The following is a 24295-nucleotide window of genomic DNA, read 5'->3' as shown; positions in this document are numbered from 1 at the left end:
CTACCGATGTACTCCCTCTGTTATTTTCCAAAAAGTCTCTTATTCACTGTTTCATATGTGCAACATATTCCAGATTAAAAAGCAACCCTTTTTCAAAAGATCAAGAGTGAGTCTGTACTACAGTACCTGCTGCCTAAAGATCTATTATTAGGGGGTTATGATAGAAAATATAATTGGATGTCACTTAGTGGAAGTCCCCTGAGTAGCCCAGCAAGAAGTGGAACAAACTTGTTATGACGGTGCAAGAGGTACGTACACCCTCCATCTGGTGCCTCCAGCTTATCCCTTGCATCTGTAAGACCACGATTCTTTATGAGCTGCTGCATTGCCCTATATACCCTAGGTTTCTTGCCCCCATACCTCCAAGGTGTTGTTGATCCCTGGCTGCAATCTAAATGAATATTCATGTCCCCACATAATATGTGTCGTGAAGGCTATGAGGCAAGCTCAACATCCAGATATTCCATACCGTTTAGGTCATCTAGGATAGAGCCATAGATGGAACAAATTGTACAGCCTACCCCCGCCAACTGACATTCCACCATTGCCATCCCTCCAGTTTATCTGAGAGTTTGTGTTTTTTCTCACAGACATTTTTACGTGCCAAAATTGCCACTCATCTCATTGTGGTCCCATGAGTGTTGTATGCCAGAAGTACATATCCCAAGGTTTCAAGTATGTCCCTTCTCGTCCCCTATATATGCGTCTTTCAGACAGACTATATCTACCCCAAGGGCTGCACGCCCCTCTGCCACCTTGGCCCTTTTAACCCGATTGTTTAACCCACATACAGTGGCTGGACCTACACGCCACTTTCTTGTTCTTGCCATGCAGATATAAAAAGGATTCCTTGCATGTTGTTTTGTACGAGCATTAAACTGATATTCAAAAATTCTACATCTACTCTGTAGACCATAGCTTGGGCAAAAGTTGAAGGCCAATGCTTGACTATCTTGAAATTCACACTCACATCCTCTACGTTGCTCCCCCTGCTTACATCCCACTCCCCCTGACCCTCTCTTCACCTCCTTCTTCACCACCCTCCCAGCAACCCTCCTCCAACCGCCGAGCCCTCTTCTGTTCCTCCCTCCCACCTTCCTCCCACACAAAGTCATCAGACCTAGAGTGGTCTTGTGAGATGGTTTGTGTACCATTCCAACCTGACCCCATTTTCTGAATATAATAATAATAATACTTAATTATTAATTAATAATAGTAATTGCACAGACTAAAACACAGTCCAGTCCTCATAGGCTCTCCCAGTATTCCTTTGTCATGATTTCAGAGGTGAATACCTCTGTCCTGCTGCCATGTATGGTCTTAAGCCTTGCAGAACTCATCAGATAGGCTTCTGCCCCTTGTCCTGAAATGGTATAATTAGTTGCCTTAACCTTCATCGTCTTTCTACTGTTGTATGACAGAAGTCAGGCCTTGTAAAGAAAGTATGCCTGTCTAAACAATACTTGGAGCTGTAGCATGCTTTTTCAAAGATCTCCTGTCTTAGGAGGGAGCTGCCAAAGAAGACCAAACTAGCCCTAGGTTTCATGGTGGCTGAGGCATTTCCCTGGTCAGCATGTTTCATCGTAAGGGGAAACCAATGAGCTCTTTGGATTTCATGATCCCAATTCCACCCTTTCTGCTCAGTGAAAGCACTCTGTAGTAACTTGATCACATATGTTCTAACATCACTACTCTCTGTGCTCTCTTCTTCCCCTAAAGTTCTTAGATTGTACAACGCTGCCAATTTTCAAAATCTAATTTCTATTGAGTATCCACTAGTTTTGCCTCCTGTGCTACTGATTGATCCTTTATTGTTGTGAGCTCAGTTCCCAATGCTACTGCCCGGCTCTCCACTGCTGATATCCTTTCGGAATTTTCCAAACAGGTTTTTTATATTCTCCTTACAATTCTCTTAAGCTTTCTGGTTGCAGGGCATTATTTTCTATTATCTGAAGGAGTCTCTTCCAGGGGTCTCAAAATGCCAAAATATATGACATCAAGGGTAGGTGCCTTTGACTGTGGCTACTTGATTTTATCCTGAATATTGCCAACCTCTTCAAAGGCTTTTGAGTGAAAACAATGTCCTTCTTCAGACTCTCAGTGCCTGGCCATCTACTTCCCTTCCCAGGACCAGGATGCTTGCTGACAGTTGACCATCTTTGTCTTCCCTCAGTGTCTTTCTGAGCTGCTTCACTCGGCTCGCTAGATGGGCAGCCCAGAGACCCCTCATCTGCTATGTCTGATTCATTGCTTGAGTCCTCCGACCCCTCTGATGGTGAGAAGAAACACTCAGTGACCTCCACAACCACTGTTTCCGTGCCTCTATTATTGATAGTTGCCCCCTTCTTTCTGTAATTCCCCCTGCCTATTTAAGGCTTTTGGGTGTGTCATTCCTCCAAGGTGCCCTGTCCTTTGGGGGGGAGCTCTTCCTCCTGTTCGGTGCCTATATGGGCATACTCCGAGCTTTCAAGCCTCTAGTGGCCTGAGTTCTTTTCCCATCTCTTTCACCTGTGGCACGTGTTGGAGTGGCCCCTTCTGTGGATGACAAAGACAAGGTTCTGGGACATGGCTAATACATTTTCATCAGTATATACAGTGCCCTTGGAGGATTTCTATGTATCTGTAATGACATGGCTATTGACACCACCAACTATAGTGTCCATATTCTCCCCTTTAAAGCATTATCTAAAGCTGCCAACATATGTTATTTAAGAACTTTGATGCTGCATTCACCCTGGTCTCCCCTATACCCAGAGCACATATGAGGGGAGAACCCAGAGCTGTCACTGTAGGTTGCATGGGGTACTCAACGTGCCCCTTTCCTGCTGCCACAAATCCCCCAGTCGAGGAGCACACTAGTGTGGACTGCCCTAGTGTACCAACCTTCTCCGGGGTTACAGAATCCTCCAAGTGATTGTTTTCTGGGGCTTTGTCTCCTCATGCCCTCCTGGTTTGCCTGTGTGCCTGTGTGCATGGGTTGTGCTGCCAAATGATCTTTCTCCCTCAGAGAAGCCTTCAGAAAGTCATGATCATGAGTCTGTCTCCAGCAGAGCTGGATACCCTGCTCAAAGTCCCTGGCTTCCTGCCTACCTTAGCTGTAGCAGCCTTCACCAGCTCTGATTCCCGTGGGTGGGCAGATTATGCTTTGGTGTCTCTGCGTCCTCACTGCTGGAGCTCCCCAACAGGCTTCCCCCCTCCATGTTGCTGCCAGCGCAGCTTTTCAGAGCGTTATCGCGTTTGGGATCCATTGTCTTGAAGACCTCTGTCTGCCTACTTCTTTTTTGGATATTTGCAGAGCTATGTCAACCGTCGCCTGACCTTGCCAGTATTTGCTGAGTGATGCTAGCTGACACACACGAGAAGGAGCATACTTGGTCCCTTCAGCTGATAAAATTATTTCGAGATGTCGTGGCCACAATTGCACCCTTGTCCATGCCCGAATGCCCAAAGTCTTCTTAATGCACGTTGCTTAACAGACCGGCTTGGTGAGGGAGAGGAGCTTGAGTTCAGCCGTTCAAACGGCCATCATCCTGGCTTCTGCCTACACTGGTTTTGAAGTTTCTATTCAGAATAAGGAGGGGAAATGCTAATCATTCTTAGGCCCATATTTATTCTTTTTTAGCGCCACATTCGCGTCATTTTTTGACACAAAAGCGGAGCAAACTTAAAAAATACATTTTTGTAAGTTTGTGCCGCTTTTGCGTCAAAAAGCGGCGCAAATGTGGCGCTAAAAAAGTATAAATATGGGCCTTAGTGCTCCCTTTTAAACCCGGTCTTCCTGTTTTCCTCTCGTGACTCAGATGAAAATGTATCTAGAATGGGTGCTTTTGGTGTTTTTTTTCTCCACTAGTTCCAGCTCTTCCTTGCTATGCTCTTCTTAATCAACACTTTGAGGCTTGGAAGTTGAAAGAATTGGTCTACTGAGAAAGGGATTAACCAGGAGTTAGCTCTAAATGTTCAATCCTGAAGAATACAATCAACTCCCAGATCTAATTCTCATGACTGGGGATCATTTAGGAAATGGTGTGGGAAACGTTTGATCCTTTATTTTGTGTAGGGGTTAAGGTGTTTTCCTTCCTGCAGGATGGATTTCTTTCATTTGAAGGTGGCTACTTTGAGAATCCAAAAGGCAGCCATCAAAGCATTTAGAGAGAATTGTGCAGGAGGGAATTAAAGATGGTGGGTCTTTTGCACTTCACCTCCTGAAGAGTTTGAATCAGGAAATCTTCTTACCTTGGTTTTTCCTTTTCCTGACTTCTCAAGATGAGATTACTCTCTTATTCTTTAGATGTAAGAAAGCTCTTTTAAGTTACTTTGAGAGTTTCTTTTTTTTTTAAATACAGAGGCTTTTTTCATAAATTTTGGACCAGCTAAGAAAGAGTGTACACCTACAACACAGACTCTTAGCCAATGGATAAAAACTGTTATTGCTGAAACATACCATATTCAAGGAGTTAACTGTCCCACTTAAATGTGGGGGCAGGTCTTCAAGTGGTATGAATCCCTCTTGGGTTGGAGTCAAGGGGTCGCTCTGTTTTTTCTTTATTTGTATAATCTGATCTTCCACACAATTTACACTACTTTGGCTCTGTGGTTATAAGAAAGTTTTGAAACAATTCACAGATTGGAGTTTTGTTTCAGTGGCCACATTGGTCATAGTGTTTAAATTTGTTGTTGTAGTGATTGAGATTGGAATAATTTTCAGACCAGTGACATGGCCTACTCCTTCAAACTATGTTAACTATCACAGATCTTCAGACATTGGTCAGCTTGACAAAGTGTTTGGAATGCATGTTCTCTCTGCTATGAAGCAACACAAATTAAAGTATTCTTTCTGGGTAATATTAAAGATCACATCTTGAAATTTATGACTTGGACATTCCTGATGTCATAATGGACATAGCAGGGAAGTGGAGGAAGAGGTTATGATTAAACTGGTTAACTGTAATTCAAATACTCTTTGTCCAGGCTTCCCTATGCTAAACAATGGTTTCCTCCCCCCAGGATAGGCCTCCAGGCCTATTGGCGTAGGTAAAAGCGTCTATGAAGCTTCCTGCATCACAATATGCATAAGGGGACTAACAGATTTATACTCCCATAGTGGAAAGGTGTGGTTTATTTGTAACTATTTTCTTTAAGGATTAAACTTTGCCTTCCACTAGAAAGACAGTTGTAGCAGACAACACAATCTTCAGAAAGGAAGACTACAACCATAAAATTTCCTCAAGCTCAGGAATAAGGTGCACTCTACCTAGAGATGCTTTATTCAGAAGTCAGTATCTGGTGCCGCACACAACTGGGAGGAGGACCTGCTGGAACAGAGGCAGCAAATCACCATCCAACTCCTACATGAGTTTCTATAGTTATCATCATACATATTGCTGCAAATCAGTGAAGGAACTCTGAATAATTATTTAATCGAACTGGCATCATGCACACACTTTTAATGTGTCAATCAAGAGCACATGTGGCCTCAGCCTAGGGTCAGTGACAATCTCCTTCATGCCTGTGTCAGATGAGATGCAATCCCTGTCTTCCTTTGTAAGTTTCTGGGAAAACAAATATCTCATAACAATGACTCTTGGGAGCTATTGTTTGTAGTTGACAATAACAGCATCAGAAATGGTGTAAGGTGCTACTTCAAGCCTAGTAGTTACTACTAGGCTAGGTCAATGTATTTTAGGATCTACAGTTTCTGGCTCCATGGTGACAGCATCAACATTTGGAAGCTTGTAAATGCCATATTCTATTTCCAAATCTTATATTTGGCATTAACATTGTCTGATATTAAATGCATGAAGGGGAAAGATTAGCCTTATATTAGTACCTAGTTCTAATCGTCAGTTTGGTTGTTAACCTTCTGTATTTCCTAAAGTTGACGCCATCTGTGGGTGAAAATCCTTGGAATATTTCACTAGCCGAGGAATTCACTAACAATTAACATTAAATGAAATTTAAAAGTATAGAAGGCCCTCTCATTGAGAACACCCTTCTACCGTTGCCCCTGACTGTTTAAAATTCCATAAGGATTCTGGGTGCCCTCCGGAGGAGGACATCTGCCCGCATACAATGGGAGCCAAGATGGTATATGTTGCCTTTATGAGGATGTCCTGTGGGGTTCATGAGTAAGACTCATCCACTGGCTACTCCACAAACATTTGTCAAAAAAAGCTATTGATTTAAACACAATGACAGATGCTCAGGTTAGTCAGAATTTGTGGAGGCAGTCCCCTCCACATTGGCAGTCAGTGAGTTAAATACTGCTTTCTTTTGTAACCCTTATGCAATCTCTGACATTCATGGGTTGCGCCTGTGGACCCACCCTTTCTTTTTCTAAGATATTACTTTTCTGAACTTATATTCATAATAATATATCAGTATTGTGCTATATGGAGCAAGTCCATCTTACATACCTTAAATTAGAGTAGCACATTCGTGGAATATCAGCTTACATTACATTGTACCATACAATGGTTATAGGGTCTGCAGTCCTAATGTTAGCCTCTAACCTGGGTAAAAGTTGTTGATTGGGGTTTGTGATAGGTTTCTGGTGAATTCTCTCCAGTCTCTACGGTCATCTATTACTTCAAGGTCTGTTTTGCTGAGTTTTATTTTAGTTTTCTCTGCTGTAGCCCATTCCATAACATCTCTCAGTCAGACCACTAATTTTGGGCTCTTACTAGGCACGCATTGCGTGTCAGGCCGCGCTGAGCCAGTAGCAAAGCAAAATGCATCCCTTTTATTTCAATCGTATGTTTTGTGTGGAACATGTTCATACAGAGCAATCCTTTTTCAGGTTTGAGAACCAGTAATATTCCTACTTCATTCTTATATCTATCAGTGACTCTATTACGGTAGATGGGCATTGGTGAGAACGTTTATTCATACCCTATCGAGAAAGGTCACTTCTGAGGAAGAACACTTTCACATTTTGGTTCTTTTGCTGGGTTTTATCCATGTAGCAAAGTCGATTTGATGCTTAGTACTGTGTATTTTATTGAAGTATATTAGTCCAAACCTGGCATTGCTAGCCCCTATGCTTAGTAAGGACACATGCTGCTTCACCACCATGGGGTCTTTGGTTGGCAGTCAGGTTATCCCTTGTCTAAGCAAGGACCCTCACTCTAGTCAGGGTAAAGGAGAGACACACCTAGTCAACCCCCGCTCACCCCCTTGGTAGCGTGGCACGAGCAGAAAGGCTTAACCCAGAGGCAATGCATAAAGTATTTGAACCAACCCACACAGTAATACTGTGAAACACTACAAAATGGACAACACACAGGCTTAGAAAAATAGTAATATTTATCTAAAAAAAACCAAGACCAAATACGATAAAAATCCACCAATCACAAGTACAAATATGACTTTAGCAATTAAAAAACACAAAAATTGTGTCTAGAGGTACAAATGCTGCAATCTGGTGTTAAAATGGCGTCAGGACAGAGTCTTTTCCCACAATGTGACACCACTGGTGCCATTTACGGAGTCACACAGAATCCCAGGTACAGTACCTTAGCAAAACGTGTGTGAAACAGGCTGGTGCACGGAGTCGGGGAGCAAGGTGTTGCTGGATCTGATGCGGCATCAGTTCCGGCGCTGCAGGGCGAAGGATCGGAGGTGTCATAAAGAGGTGTTGTATCCTTTCTGCAGAGCAGTGAAGGTGATGGGGCATCAGTTGCAAGGAGTCGGTCCCTTGGCACCTCAAGCAAAGTCGATGTCTGGCGCAGTCACGAGGCTGGGGGGTGACCTCACAGGGTCACAATCATGTCACAGGTGCTGCGACCAGGTCGGGTGTCACGGGCGTCGGGTGTATAACACTCCAACTCACGAGTTCGTGCTGACGTCAGCGGCTGCAGCAACATTGGGCTCATGTTGGCGGTATTATTGTTGCGCCTCAGTGAGGTCCATGGATCCAAGTGTAGGCGTTGTCATGGGCTTCATGCAGCGCTGTCCTTAGTGAAGTCGCACAGAGTCGTCCAGCGTAGTTTCACAGGATTCTCACCTGAAATTCACTTCCAGGGGCCCAGGAACTGGAATGGCACCCTCTGGCAAGCTAGAGTCCACAGCATGAAGGCTCAGAGACTGGTTGGAGAAGCCTTGGCTGTCCCTGAAGCTTCAAAAACAGGAGGCTAGCTTAGTCCAGGCCCCTGGAGATACCTCTCAAGCAGGAATGCACAAAGGCCCAGTCTTTGTCCCTTTTTCACAGGCAGAACAGCAACTGCAGGTTAGCCCAACAAAGCACAGTCACAGGCAGGGGCAGCACTTCTCCTCAGCTCTTCTCCTGGCAGTGGTTCCTCTTGAATCCTTTAAGTAATCTGAAGTCTGGGGTTTTGGGTCCAATACGTATACCTCTTTCAGCCTTTGACGTTGTCAAACTTCATAGAAAAGTCTCTGTTGATTACAGGATCCCGCCTTGCACAGGCCTTGCTCCAGACACACACCAGGGGCTTGGAGACTGGTTTGTGTGAGGGCAGGCACAGCCCTTTCTGGTGTAAGTGACCACTCCTCCCCCACCAGCCTAGCCCAGATGGGTCATCAGGATATGCAAGGTACACCCCAGCACCCTTTGTGTCACTGTCTAGTGGAGATGCACACACAGCCCACTGTTAGTCTGACCCAGACAAGGAATCCACAAATAGGCAGAGTCACAGAATGGTTTAAGCAGGACAATGCCCACTTTCTATAAGTGGCATTTTCAAACTAAAAATCTAAAAAACACCTTCACTGAAAGATGTATTTTTAAATTGTAAATTCAGAGACCACTAACTCCATAATTTTATCTGCTCTCCGAGGGAAAAGGTACTTTAAAGATATTTAAAGGCAGCCCCCATGTTACTATGAGAGAGATGGGCCTTGCAACAATGAAAAACGAAGTTGGCAGTATTTCAGGACACAGCCATACATGTCCTACATTTAACATACACTGCACCCTGCCCAAGGGCCTACCTAGGGCCTACCTTAGGCGTGCTGTACATGTATAAAAAGGGAAGGTTTAGGCTTGGCAAGTGAGTGCACTTGCCAAGTCGAATTGGCAGTTTAAAACCTGCACACACAGACACTGTAGTGGCAGGTCTGAGCCATGTTAACAGTGCCAATCATGTGGGTGGACAACCAATGCTGCAGGCCCACTTGTAGCATTTGATTTACAGGCCCTGGGCATCACTAGTGCACTTTACCAGGGACATATTAGTAAATCAAATATGCCAATTATGGTAAAGCCAATTACAAATACACAATTACACATTGGGAGCACTTGCACTTTAGCACTGGTTAGCAGTGGTAAAGTGCCCAGAGTAACCAAAACAGCAAAAACAGAACCCAGCACACAGCAACAACCTGGGAAGTTGAGGCATGTCAGGTCTAACACCACCCTTCCTTTAATCCCAAGATAATCAGTCACAGGGCTTCACATTACTCAAGAACCTCTGGCCGACATAATTATAAGTATCTGTCTGATATTTTAAGGTGTCTAAAATGTTCCTTTTTTAAAAAAGAAATTACTTTTCTACTGGAAAACCAGTTTATGTATTTTTCTGTTTCTTGTTGGATTGTCTCCTGTGGCCTTGGAAACTATAACATCTGTTGCATGTGCTCCTTTGAAGGCATCTATACACATGCACAAAAATCCAAGATAGCTTCTGTTGTGTCTCAGAGCATGTCCTCTTGAAGGCCATCATGAAGGCAGCCACATGTCCTGGGATGAGGATCTGTATTGCCATGGTCTTATAATAAAATATCTTGACTCGTGAAGTGTTATGTATGGATGCCTTATTCGCTTAAAATATTCATGCTTTCCAATCCCCTGATAAGCCTGAAAGAAAAAACACATATGTACTAGTAATTACTAGTGACTCTTGTTTTTGCTTGATGTAGTCCTTCTTCTTCAAGCAGAACCTATCTGCTCCCACTTGGTTATTTATACTCAAGTTGTTCCCATTTGCTAATGTTGTGATCGATGCTTTACTCTAAGATGGGAGTGGATTACACCTGGAAGACATTACTGCGAAAGAATTATGTTTACTTCAAGAACAACAGATTTGTAGGTTATGATAGACACAGTCACCTCCATATACTACATATGCATGGACAAGCTTGTTTCCTCTATGCAAAAAATACAATAAATGTGGACACTGTGCCTCAAGGATAGCAGTATGTATGTGATGGTGAAACAAATCCTTGGCTCAAACAAAACCATCAATGATGTTCTTGCATTAAGGTCCAAGCTTAGAAGACCTCCACAATTGGAGACTGAGCCAATCAGTGGTGGAGGATATTTGTCAAAGAGGAACTGTGCGATGTACTGGATTGTGACCAGTGGCAAAATGTAAGAGCTAAATATTGCATCCAGGTTTTCAGTCACAGTTTATGATCATGGATTTTTTAAATGAACTGGTCAAAAACATTTCGGTATGCCTAGGCAACGCTTCGCCTGATACAGAGAGTGGTGCACAAACTCCAGATGCAACATGATGTTGAAGGCACCCTTCTAGATGTGACAAATATAGAAACACAGCTTTTAGAGCTTTCCCAGTTGGACATAGAGACTTCTATAATGCTTGCAGCGATGCTGGATCTCATTACCAGAGAGCAGTGGAGAATAGTAAACCACACATCATGGAAATGAGCAGTCTGGCTCCTCAGGCTATAGTGTTTGAATGACGTAAAGTGCAAGATGCATGCAGGCCGATCCTAAGATATTGTCCAACCTAATTAAGATGCCACTACCTACTACCACTTGTGGTGTCAGCAACACCATTGCTAAGTCAATACGTCTCCTGGAAGATGTATTTGCTCTTTGCCATTACAAAGTTGCAGAGTTCCTTACCATTAGAGCCTTTTTAAAGAAATGTTAGAGAAGAAATGTTCTTCAGATCTCAGTCCCCATTTTGCCCTTACTAGTATGAGAATTTCGGCTATCTAACTTCATCCCTAAATGCGCTGTTGCCAGAACTCATATCTGAAATAGAAAGAACCCTTGACAAACTGGGATTAAAATAGCACTCAACCACTGCACTGAAAGAACCAAAAACATTAAAAGAATGTACCAGTTGTCCTTCTGAATGACACCAACAGAGAAAATGTGATTATAGTACAGGAAATCACAGGATGGAAAGCATCATGCATCCAGTACTGCTAACCAAAAAACATACACCGCAGGATCATTGGACACAGTACTAACAGAGACTAGCAGTGATTATATTTTCCCATCAGTATAGCAACAATATAGCAAATGGTGCACACCTTCACATGCCACAACTGCATGAATGTTGATGCCAGATGACACAGGAGAGTGGAATACAATGTATTCAATAATGTTTTTAGGCAGGACACTTGCTTCATTACTATCGCTGAAGCAGTTTTTGGTTGCTGAGCAAAATAACTTCTTTCTGTAACTGTATTTTTCCTGCATTGGTGTCTTGGAGGTTTTAATAGATTCATGTGTATTCAATCAAGACACTCTTGTAAGAAGGGCATATGATCAGAGTACAATAGCCAGTTTATGAGAACGTGAGATAACTGTCGGGGATTTAGGCCTATTTATTTACTAGTTCAGAGATTAAAAACCAGAGTGCATAGGCTTCTACAGTGAAACTTTTATGTTAGAGTTACTGAGACAATAGAATATTCTACAAAGCAAGTAATTTAATAAAAACTATCACCGTTGCGGAAAACAGTCACAGGTAAACTATCCCATCACACCACTATGAGGAGGGATCAGTCAGGTAAACAATGCAAACAATGCAGTTTGGAAATGTGTCCCTTAATCATTCATCCTAAACCTGTTATCACTATCCTTGACTTGGGTCTCTAGCATTTATTGCCTGAACACATTCACAATTACTTCTAGGTCGAGACCATTTATTTCATGGTTGCAAAATAAGATTCATGTCTTCTTAAGCCATCCTTTGATGCTATTCTAGAGTGCTCACACTGGAGACCTTGCTACGTCTCTCTTTGCTGAGTTCAGCTAGAATAATTAATTGAATCAACATCTATTACAGTGATCTCCTTGCACTTGCCGAATTCCTGGTACTATCTGATTTTTCCCCTTCTCTGGTAGCACAGAGTTCTCGCTGCACCGTGTGGGATTTCCACATTTTGCTATTCTCAGACCTTTCATATACTTGTCATAGCAGACACCATGCCTTGCCTGTTTGTCTGCTCACTAACAGCAAGTGCTTTTCCAGATTCTGTTTCTTCTCATAGCTCACCTCCCTTGCTGCATGTGGTCTGCTGTCCCAGGTGTGCATTCTCTCTTCGCCTTGCTTTCAGTAGCACTGCCGTATTACAGCGCTTTGCTCTGTGCAAATTCTGGTGCAGCTCTGGTTCAGAAAGCGCTCTCCAAGTATTCTTTTGTTCCGACTGATGCTGAAATCAAATTGTAATACATTTCAGTGATATGATGCTTATATGGCTCTACAGGGAAGACTGAGAGTGGTTAAGCTTCAAAACCCTAACAGTTTATTAAAGGATTAGCTGAGTTACTAACTGAAATCATCTGTATTGGCTGTAAATAAATAATCAGTACAAGAATGCAATAGTCAATGTATAGTTTAAAGAAATTCAAATCTTAAAATCAAAAACAGGCTGTCTCAAAAGGTAGGTTTTGCAGATCGGCTCTCCCATAAAGCGAGCACCCTGCTCTGCTATGTCAGGGAAAATTTCTAAGAAATCAGGAAAGAGAGTTCTGTTATAAAGACAAATGAAAGGGCATGTGCGCCTAAAGGCTTCTGCTGCTGAGTAGGGAAAAGGGAACTCTTACTCTCCACTGCATTGCATTAGCTTAGATCATAAATTGGTATCATTTTGCTGCATCTACGCATGATTCCCAGATGAAGGACAAATCAAGGTAAGACACACACAGATAACTAAGTTTATCATTCTAGTCCACTAAGTGCTGTTTGGGTAGCCATGCTCTCTATACATTTTAAATAGAAATACTGTGACTACATGCCTTATATGGTTTAACTTAGCCAAACGCTAGGATGGGGCCCTCCAGTCTCTGCTTGATATCATGTCTGTTGGAAACAAGCTATTTTACCATTGGCAAATGCATTTTTGTTGTTTTTACACACCTGAAGAGAAACAAATATTAAGTAATAGAGTCAGTGGCAGATAAACCACATTCTGCAACAGTTGCATCCTTCAACAATGTAAGTGTGTCAAGAATTCGAGAGCCTGGTTGATGCTTGAGCAGCATTGGTGTTGCTAAGTCTTTCCTGATATAATACTTCTCATACTAATCTTCTACAGATTTCAGACACGGAAAGACATCTTTCAACACTTGGAAGTCAGTTTAAGCAATCACTGGAGAAGCTTATGAAAATCCTGGAAAGCTGCCAGCCCTATTTTGTGCGTTGCATCAAGCCAAATGATTTTAAGAAACCATTGGTAAGATGTCAGGGTCACAGTATAATACTGGTAAAATGAGATGAGATGAGTGGATAGATACATCGTGTTATTATATTATACTAATATGAATATGGAAAAGATCTATGCAACTATTTAACAGGCTGGTGGAGATCATAGGGAGATTTAGGAGCAGATTAGTAATATTTATGTCAAGAAAAGCTAACAGCAGATTTTCATCATTTATCTGATTAGATGTTAGTATTAAGGGACTGATTTAGCATTTTGTGAGAACTTTACTCCTGCCCAACAGAGGGTCCTCCACCTGTCAAATTTAGAGTTGTCTGCCAGCCCTGTGGACAACTCTAAACTTTCTCAGGAACTGCAGTCACAATGGTTTCTACCAATGTACTAAAGGTTTGATGGTCAGAATCCTTCAAATTGAAGGTCCTGTCAATGTACTAAAAGTTTGACGGCCGGTACCATCAAAATGAAGGTAAAGTTCAACAAGCTTTTAATGTGTTTATTTTTTTCAAGAACAAAATCGCAAAGCTGGATTTTGTTTGTAAAAAAAAAAAAACGAAACTTATGGCCCTCACACCAAGGGAGTTTTCTCTCTTGGTGTAGTGGTCATTTAACCAGTTTTACTGTCCCACAACTCCACGTTTTTATGGCGATAAAGGAGAGTAAAACCTAGCTATTCAATCTCCCACTCTAAATATGAGGGCAGCTGAATGGCCAAATCTCTGAAGGCCCTTACGCCATTCAGCTATCAGAGAGATATGTCAGTGACTGAGACAGGAGTAGGTCCTGTCACTAACATACTTAAGGTCTGCCCATCTACAAATCAGGTGGGGATACCTTGAGTTTGATGGAGAGGGAGCTCATCATCGTTGTGACGGAGCACAGTGTCCGCTAAACTCTAAATCAGTCCCTAAAGCTGATTTAGTCTGTAAATCTAGGTAACATGTCAAAAGTAGTTCTGTAACACTTACAAAAATAGGGAATGCATTTATAATATGTTTATCAATATATCAACATAGAGATAATGAGAGTAGATTTGTAACAGTACTCTAGTAATATATGAGATTTTTATTTCTAACACACCTCTGACTGAGTCTGTAACATTTGTACGACAGTTGGAATAGATCATATAATATATCTCTGTTAACATCAGGCTCAGACCTCTAACACTTTTGTGGTACAATTTTAGTGGTAGATCTGAATCATGCTCATAACTGGTAAGTAAAAGGTTTGAGATACTGTACAGGTCATAGTTCATAGGTATGACTCCTCTGAGTTTGTAAGGTGTAGACATGTAAAGCTTTTGTACTTGAAACAATGGCAGAAGTAAACCAGCACAACAGGTCATGTGTGAGGAATATGCGTGCAACTATAACACTCTTCTGGTAAGAACCATATCTTGGTAAAGGTCCTGGGTTAAATCTACAACAATTACTGTGAGGTCAGGACTACATCTGTAATACTACTAGGAGGCCAGGGACATCAATGAAGCAATAAATATAACTCTCAGTATGATGTATTATGTTTTACGGTGTAAATCTGTATAGCAGAATTTCCAATAGAAGATTTGACATACCGAAAAAACAAAATAGACAGTTTGATTCTGAAATCAGTCAGAGTACTAAAATTTGGTTAAAAATAAAAGCTCATCTGCTGCTCGTTCTTTGAGGCTGAGGGACCAGTCCCCATTGCCTTTTGCCCCTCAAGGAGAGCGTCTGTCAGGCTGAGCAAAGGGTAGCCTGACAGACACTCCTCATTTTCAGGACAGGCAGCCAGGAGCTAGACATGTGCTATTCGTGGGGCTCCTGGCTGCCTAAGCTGAACTTTGCTGGGCTAAAGAGGTCACAGCTCCTGTGGGCGTGACCTCCTCAGCTCTGAAAAGGTCCTCAGGACCCTCCCTCTCAGTGACGAGGGATAGTATCTCCAATTGACTCCTACCTGGACGCTTCAGTTTTAAGCCCTGAAGAGGTCAGGGCCGAGTGTCAATCAGTGACACCTTGTCACAGAGTGGGTTGGGGTCAGCAGTCTCACTGACACCATCCCACTCTGTGAAGAGGTTGGGACTGCTGCCTTCCCTCAGTGGCTGACCTAGGGTCAGCCATTGAGGGAAGGCAGCATTCCCAACCCTCCTGGGACCTCCAAGACTGAGCTCCAGGTAACTGTGTTTTTTTTTTTAAAATAATGTTTGGTGCATGCATGCGTGTATGTTTGAATATTTGGTAATGTGTGTTGTGAATTAATATGTGTGTGTGAATGAATGAGTGTAAGTGTGTATATATATGTTTGCATGTGTGTCCCATCCCCCCTCCTTCCTAAAATTACCATCCACCACTGCATCTGCTAGGATACAAACAAAATCTGTTCCTCAGCTGTGGGGTTTGAAATTCATAGAGACAGGCTCTTGAGCCTCTGCAGTCTGATTGTCCAAGAGAAACATCTTGGCTGCTGGTTCTGTTAACTTACTTAGCCAAGTCTCAATCCTTGTTTCTGTACATAACATGGAGGCAGGTAGGACTGCGATAGCACCCCATGGGCGGTTTCTCACGGAGCGGTGCAAAAATGGGGGAGGGCCAAGGAGGAGGACCTCTATCACCACTGCGCAAGCAACCTATTTCACCCCATTGGGCACATGGGTAACGATGATCTCCCCCCATGTACCGCGCTGGCCATCACCTTACATAATACCTGGATCTCTCCAGCATTGAGGCATCCTGGCTTATTCCCCGGCCTCACCTACCTGACCCTGTGCCTCCTCATGATGGGCACGGGGGACTCCCACGATGCCCCTTGCCCAGTGAGCGCATGTGACTCAGGAATCATATTTCCAACTGCTAAAGACACCCCCGCTCGGATTGCTTATCCACCTACATTCAGAAGCCCTTCCCTGAATGAACCGCCTGCCGCTGCCTTCTCCAGTTCTGCCCTCTTTCCGCAGTTCTACCTCACCCTACCAGTTGAAGACCTTGCAACCAAATGCGGGGAATATGCACCTACATCCCGCAACTCATTCTTCAGGAACAGGGGCGATTTACGAACAGACATTGTGCATAAGTATTTGGATCCCCATATTGATTGCGTAACCAACATGTGTGCGTATTAGGAATGTCATGACATGCAGCACTGTTGGTTGCTTGTGTTACTTCTGCTATTAAACCAAAAATATTTACAATAAAAAAAAAAACATGGGGCTAAGGAGAAGAGTGTAAATTCACCCATCTGAGCACACCGGAGCAGTGAAAATGTCCAGTCAGACCCTAAGGATAATTGCTACACATCTCGACTCCATGACCGAACACTGAGGGCATCACACCTTCGTTAGACAGCTTTCGAACCCAGTGTCACCAGGAATCTTTTGTGGCTCTAGACATTCCTCCAGCGATTCTCAGAAAAATTATCAATCAAAATGTTAAAATCTCGAGACTCTGGCCCCCCCTTTGAAATGCAGTGTCTTGATAGTCAGACTGAGTGTAAGCAAAGAAACATTGTCCAGGCTAATACATGTCTGCTTAATGTGCTAACACTTCAGCATCAGCACCTTGAAACAAGAGGAGAAACGAAAGGCTGGATGAACTGAAGGCCTCTTTCATTTTATACAGTACTGTTTTTGTTATCTATTTCAAACAAAATTCAGGATGGTAGAAGACCCTTCATTATAATACTTGTTTAGTTTCTATGACATAGAATAAAACGATAAACAAAACAAAGGTTTACTTGACATCAGACCATATTTTGACATAGAAACAAAAAGAAGATAGACAATGGAGCCTTCAATGTAGCCAAACTTTTGCTCTATAAAACAAACAAAAAGGTCATTGCTGGCAGCAATTTTGAAAAGCCACTGGAAATGAGTGGCTGGCAAAGTACTAAAGAGTGCACAGAACATGGTGGGAGGGACATAATAGTGATACAAGTGGATGCAGATGGGTCAATGAGGAGTGCACACTGGAAAGCGGGAAGGAGCAGATGCAGTGCATCACTTTACTACTCCCCTAAATGTCCTCCCTCCCTGTTGTGTGAAATGATTGACCTTCTTATGCCTTGTGGAAGCAGCCTGCTTAATGTCAAGGTGACACTGGAGGGGTGTCACACAACAGTGTTAGGTTGAGGATTCCTGTTCTCATGCTCTGGTACCACTGCGGATTATTAATTATTTCCATCCCCAGCTCTTCGATCGAGACTTGTGCATTCAACAGTTGCGGTATTCGGGGATGATGGAGACGATCCGCATTAGGAAATCTGGCTACCCTATCCGTCACACATTTTTGGAATTCTTTCAGCGCTACCAAGTGCTTTTGCCACGAGAAGCTATACGAGACAAGGTATGTGGTATCATAAGAGGGCTAATATTTTTACTGGCTTTGTGATTAAGGAAGGATTAGCCAGGAATCAATCTTAATTACTAGAAGTCTCAAGGCAACAGACAGACAACACTTCTAACCTCTGAACACTGACAGTATGGATGGCAGCAGAATTTCTTTATTCCTATTCCGCTCTGCCCGATCACAAATAACATGGGGCCAGATGTATGAAGCATTTTCCACATCGCAAACGGAGAATTGGGCCGTTTGCGACGTGGAAAATGCTATTTGAAATGTACAGACCCATCTTTGCGATTTGGTAATCTATTTACCGAATTGCAAAAAGGGTTTGCGAGTCGAAATTAGGAATGGGTGTTCCCTTCCTAATTGCAAGTCGCAGTCCCATATATGATTGTTTTGTGACCGAGAATGCGGTCACAAAACAGTTGCAGTTAGCACCAGTTTGAAACTGGTGCTAACCCATTCACAAACTGGAAGGGGTCCCCAAAGGACCCCTTCCCTTTTGTGAATGGCAGCAAAAACATTTTTTCAGACCTGCTCTGGAAAAATAAAAATAAAACTTTTCATTTTTTGTTTTTGAAATGCATCTCGTTTTCCTTTAAGGAAAACGGGCTGCATTAAAAAAAAAGAACTCTTTTATTTAAAAGCAGTCACAGACATGGTGGTCTGCTGTCTCCAGCAGGCCACCATCCCTGTGAGGGTGGCCATTCCCAATGGGGTTGCGAATTGCGACCTACCTCATGAATATTCATGAGGTAGGTCATATGTGGCCCCATTGGGAATCGCAAACATTGTCATTGACACTGTTGTGCATCAGGTTTTGCGACTCGCAAATTGCAAGTCACTATGGCTTGCAATTTGCGAGTTGCTATGACTCACAATTTGCGAGTCGCAGAACCTGAAGTTCGTACATGTGGCCCCATAGTGTTTTCACACACAGTTTTCCCCGCTGCTACAACATCAGGTCTCATTTTACTGGCTATAAAAAAGGGTTGTAAAAACGGGCTGTCGAATCACTTTAAGCTTCAGCTGCAACATAAGCCAGGCCTCCTCACCTCCTCCTCCGCCCCTCCTCCCGCATACACACACACACACACCCTACCCCACCAGACCTATTTCTCTGGCAAGACAAGAGCTTAGAATGCTGTGCTATACCAGGACACTCCTTTCACTACCCTCCTCACCCCTCTTCCTCCACCCCCAACCCACACAGAAGCCTCTACTACTTCTGTTTATTGCCGGTAAAACCATGTCCATACAGTTAGTCCCCATTACTGCATGGTACAAGAAATTTATGGCAGTAGAGATTTCACCCTACCAATGCTGTGCAACTCGTAATAAGAGCCCCAATCTCAAAACCTCTCAGAGCTTAGACACTTGAACCCCCTCCACCAAAACTCCATACAGGTTGCAATTCCCATTTAGGCTGGATCTTTACGTTCTACTGCTTAAAATATCTAACATTCAGGGTTCAATTTAGTCCAGCTCTTCACTCAGAGGCAATCCCAGAATATTTTAGAGCCTATGGGCCTCATTATGACCCTGGCGGGCGGCGGAGGCCGCCCGCCAGGATCCCGCCCTCCAAATTACCGCGCCGCGGTCAAAAGACCGCGGCGGGTATTACGAGTTTTCCCCTGGGCTGGCGGGCGGTTCCAGTTAAACCGCCCGCCAGCCCAGGGGAAAACGACCTTCCCACGAGGATGCCGGCTCGTAATCGAGCCGGCGGAGTGGGAAGGTGCGACGGGTGCTACTGCACCCGTCGCGTATTTCACTGTCTGCAAGGCAGACAGTGAAATACATTTTGGGGCCCTCTTACGGGGGCCCCTGCCGTGCCCATGCCATTGGCATGGGCACGGCAGGGGCCCCCAGGGGCCCCGCGACCCCCCCTACCGCCATCCTGTTCATGGCGGCTTTCCCGCCATGAACTGGATGGCGGTAGGGGGGGTCAGAATCCTCATGGCTGCGGAGCGCGCTCCGCAGCCATGGAGGATTCCAATGAGCAGCGGAAAGTCAGCGGGAGACCGCTGACTTTCCGCTTCTGACCGCGGCTGAACCGCCGCGGTCAGAATGCTCATTGGAGCACCGCCAGCCTGTCGGCGGTGCTCCCGTGGTCGGTGGCCCTGGCGGCCACCGGCCGCCAGGGTCAGAATGACCCTCTATGTGTTTCCAGTGTCTACACTCTCAATCTCAAGGTTGCTTACAGCTTAGAAACTTCTGTTATCATTCTTTTCACTGACCTCTCTGTGAGTAGACATGTCACTTCTTTGGAGTCTTTATCTCAGTCACTTCTGGAGGTCATGTTGTTTCATTGCTAGCACTTTAAGTCCTAAAGCCTGTCAGAATTTAAGAACTTTTATTCTCTGTGGCAGGGCATTCAGTGCTCAGATACTTTCGATCTTTGAACCACCAGTCCTAGGACCTCTAGCAGCTGAGGCATCCTCTATCTATGCACACTGGATCCCAAAGTCCCTTTGCGCTCAACCACTTTCATTCTCTCCATCCAAGTCCCTGAGCCTCTCCATATCTCAGGCAGTCAAGGTTCCTGTACAGTGAATCTCCCAGGGCACACACATTACCAGTCACTGCACTCTGTACTCCCAGCTCATAGACTTCTCATTATTCAAACATATTTTGCACTCCCTTGGTGTCTCAGAGCTGAGCTATTCTAATATAGAATGGGCAGGGATTTCAGCAGAACGATGCCTTTAGTAGTAGGAGTGTTTAAGCATTTGGATTATCCTGGGTGAACAAATTCAGACTCATTATCAGTATGAAGTTCAGTGGTTATTCATAGAGCAGCAGGTTGCAGGTGCCGTTTTGCTTTTAATTTGCTGTAATGATGTATCCTACTTCCATAGGGCAACCCACGTCAGTGCTGCATCAGCATTGCTGATAAAGTGCTTGGAAAGGATGAAGACTGGAAAATAGGAAGAACTAAAATTTTCTTAAAGGTATGTCGTAAAAAAAGGACTTTTTCTTGTTAGGTTCTAAACAGAAAAGGAGAGAATAGGGCAGCTGAAGATTGCCATGTTTATGGGAACTATCTGGTGAACATATAATCTGGTATTTCAATCATCACAGTAAGAGGTGAAATTGAGATATTGCATGCTGGTGAGTGTGCAAGTGAACTATGTAAGTCAGGAACTTTGTGATGTCTGAGCCAGAGAAAGAAGTGTTGTTTGACAAACACAGCAAAATGAAGAATGTAGAGGGTGCATCACTAGGAAATTAAATTAAGCATTCCTCATTTCTTAATTTACTCAATCTGCCGGCAGAGTTTGATACAATTGAGCTTTCCATTATCTTCTCTACTCCTTCCTTACTTGGGCTGTCAGCTCTTACCTTTGCCCGTAGACTGACATGATAAGTGGAATCCTTTTTCTTTCTGCGTTGTGATGCTTTGTTGTTTCCTCAGATCTCCTACTCTGAGTGCATTCATGACCTCAATTTATGTTCAGCTTCAATCATTCTTGCCACTTTAACACTGACCTGATATCTTTTTGATCTTCCTCATCTAAATGTCACTCCTTCACTGGTCTATTGCATCCTGCCTTTATGGCATCCTATGAAGTTTGGATGACAGCTTAGGTTCCTCATCTTTACTTCAACTAACCTGCACTGTGTGTCCTTTAAGCTCTTTTTTATCATGTTGACTTTCCTTGTACTATTCCTTTTCCTTCCTTTTCTGTCCTTTTCACTTCCTGCGCTGATCTTTGCATCTATTATCTTTGTGCACTCACATTAGCAAAACTGTAAATATTCGTAGATTTAGGCTGTTTAATATAGATGTAAAAATGTTTCCTTTCCTACCATTCAAGCTGTTGCATCCCTTTTGTATTTGTCCACCTTCATTACTGTTGCTCTATTTTTGGTGATATGTCTGCATGTCCTTTCGAAATATTCAGTCTTGATAACTGCTTCTCTCTTCTTGTTGATCTTCCTGTCGGTGCTTTCTCTTCTCACCACTCCTTGTTCAGCTTTGAGATGTGCCACATTTTCAAGCTGGTCAACCCCAACCTTTTCTAAATGCCATCTCTGTTCTTGCTGTCCGCTGCCAATATGTCCGTTTTCCACATAAGTGGTCTTTTTTCTACTATTTCTCTCTCTCATCATCCACTTTCCTCTTACCTCTCTAAACTCTGGAATGCTCACTTTTCTCTCTCTATATCACTTATATATTTTCACTCACTCCGTAATGAGTGCTCGCTTAGATATTTTCCCTAATTCCCTTCCTCATCATTCTACCATCTGTTCAGTCACGGAATTGAATATTTTGAACTGCTAGATTTTACCTCCCTGTACAGCGCTTTGGTAAAATAACCCTACAACCTCACTGGAATGCAGCACCATCTTTGAATGTCTCTCCTGTGATGCATAGTTCCAGTTTCAGAAATATGTGTGTAAATTCTTGGTTACCATTGGAAGCATGTGTAGGTGACCATTGCTTGAAGAGACAAAGGTAAAAGTTCTACAGTTTATTTATGAATGTCTTTATACCAATTTGCAAAGAATCAGTGGAGCTCGTTGTGAAAATAAACAGCGCGTAATGGGCAATGGCGTAAAACAGAAAAACAGAAGGCGTAGATTATGAAGCAAAGGCAATAACATGCATTGGTAAAGCCAACAAGTCCTGGCAGTAAAGCCTATTGTCTTTGCCCATAATCTTTTTAACTTATATAGCCACTGTGTTTGTGTATCCTTAGGGGGCATATTGGAGTAGGTTTTAACAGATTATAAATGCTGTTCATAGATTGCCTCTGTAGCTATGCACATCTTGGGTGGTTATCCTTGAATTTATTTTGGTTTATTTAATTTAACCCCATTCAAAGACGGCTACTGCAGATGTGTGCTCATCCGCGATAGTCATCTTTGAATGGGAATTTTTAAAACTAAGCAAGTCAATTGCAGGTCCCCGGGTTGCATGTGTGCACTGTCAAGTTATACTTTTGGTAATGCAAGCAATAAAAATGGGTTTCCGTCACAACTGCAGAATAAGACAGCAATAATAGTGTAAGTGGGCCTCATACTCTGGGTGTCCTGCATCTCTGCACCTTTGATGCTTACATTGACTGGTAGTAATGTATAAATAGCTGAAGTGCTCCCAGGTTTTTGAGTTAGGAAATAATTAGACAAGAATGGCGTGCCCTCTGGCAAAATACTATTCAGTTAGAACTATTAGGAAGGTTCAGCCATAAGAGGTTTCTACTTGTTGATTTGGGACACTGGACGTCCTTTAAAGATGAAGGGGTAGAATTAGGATTTAATAATATCTGTGTGAGTAAAGAGTGAGATTTCAGGAGTTTTATCAACAAACTAACTGTTGAAGTTTAAGTTGTCCGTCACTGGCAGTTTTGAGGTGACAGTCCCAGTGACTGGCAAATTTGTGCATCAAAAGTTTCTGGGAGAGATGAGTAACAAATATGTAGATTTTCAGGGAAAAAGGAGATTGATTGTGTATGAGTTTCTATGAATGTTATGTTTTAGGTATTTGGTATTTGGTGAGCAGGGGTGCTTAGAATCCTCAGTTTGAAAGCTGTTAGATATGCACAGTTATAAGTGGAATAATAAAGTAGTAGGGTGTGTCCTAATAAGTCTATCCAAAAATCTTTACAATAAGGATAGCCTATGTAACTCAGGGCATAACCTAATACTCGTGAAAAAAGATTAGCGACTTGACAAATTAATAAATAGCCAAAATCAGCAGGCAACAATATATTTAGTTTGCAGTTCCTATAATTGATAATCTTCAGTAAATGTAAAAGTATGCAACAAGAATGTAGTTATTTGGTTGGAATTAAATAGCATTGAAGCACCAGTGGTAACTGAAAGTATCCACTATATTGCTTCATACCATATCATATCACTCCAGTGAGGTTACCTTGCAGCTCTGTCATGTGACAGTCAGGTACAGGATATTTGTCTTCAGTCGACAAAGGACAGAAATAGAAGGCCTGATGGAACCTGGTTCATTGTCTGTTTTTCACTTTGTGAGGGCTCAACCATGGCAGGCCCTAGCCCACTTAGAGTGCTCTGTGATGACTGATGTTGACAAGTCGATGTACAAAGAGGGTGTTTGGAATTGTGAGATTTGAGTGTGTTAAAAAAATTTCAAATTTGAAGTGTCAGGTATTTTGTAAGAGGTATGATTTGTATGTTAAGAGCTCAGTTTGACCTCTTTCTTTTTCAGGACTGTGCAGTGTTTGGAAGGAAGAGCTGAAATGTGTGAACAAGGAGTTGATTTTATATGTGTAATCTTTTAATCTCTTCTTTAAGGATATGCATGATACAAAACTGGAGGTCACGCGTGAGGAAGTTATCACCTCAATGGCCATCCTCCTGCAGAGGGTGATACGTGGTTTCAAGGACAGGTGAATTATTTGTGAATTTGATTTTAGCTAATATTAAAAGTAAATAATGTAAAGTAGAAACACTTGTGAGTATAATTCCTACAAAATCTAGAAGTGCACAACTTGAGGTGTGAAGTTGGGAATTAACCTCATTCTGGGTAGTTAGAAATGTGTGCAAGGGTTAATAAAAATCTCTTCATTGTCCACAAGATTTCCATGATTCACAAAAAGTTGTTGGTTATTAAAGATTTGCAC

At 42.9% G+C, this 24295-nt stretch overlaps 1 protein-coding gene across 2 annotated transcripts in view; it reads left to right on the top strand.

Moving 5' to 3' along the window:
- MYO7B (myosin VIIB) overlaps positions 1 to 24295 on the top strand; it is a 1466311-nt gene that overhangs the window by 859135 nt on the left and 582881 nt on the right. For both annotated transcript variants that reach the window (XM_069213753.1, XM_069213751.1), the window contains 4 exons: positions 13255 to 13392; positions 17538 to 17693; positions 20552 to 20644; positions 23967 to 24061. In XM_069213753.1, coding sequence (XP_069069854.1) covers positions 13255 to 13392; positions 17538 to 17693; positions 20552 to 20644; positions 23967 to 24061 — 482 coding nt within the window. The remainder of the gene's footprint in view (positions 1 to 13254; positions 13393 to 17537; positions 17694 to 20551; positions 20645 to 23966; positions 24062 to 24295) is intronic.

Source organism: Pleurodeles waltl, chromosome 11 (genome assembly GCF_031143425.1).
Source record: "Pleurodeles waltl isolate 20211129_DDA chromosome 11, aPleWal1.hap1.20221129, whole genome shotgun sequence".
Lineage (NCBI taxonomy): Eukaryota > Metazoa > Chordata > Amphibia > Caudata > Salamandridae > Pleurodeles > Pleurodeles waltl.
This window is presented reverse-complemented; position numbering and strand designations above follow the sequence as displayed.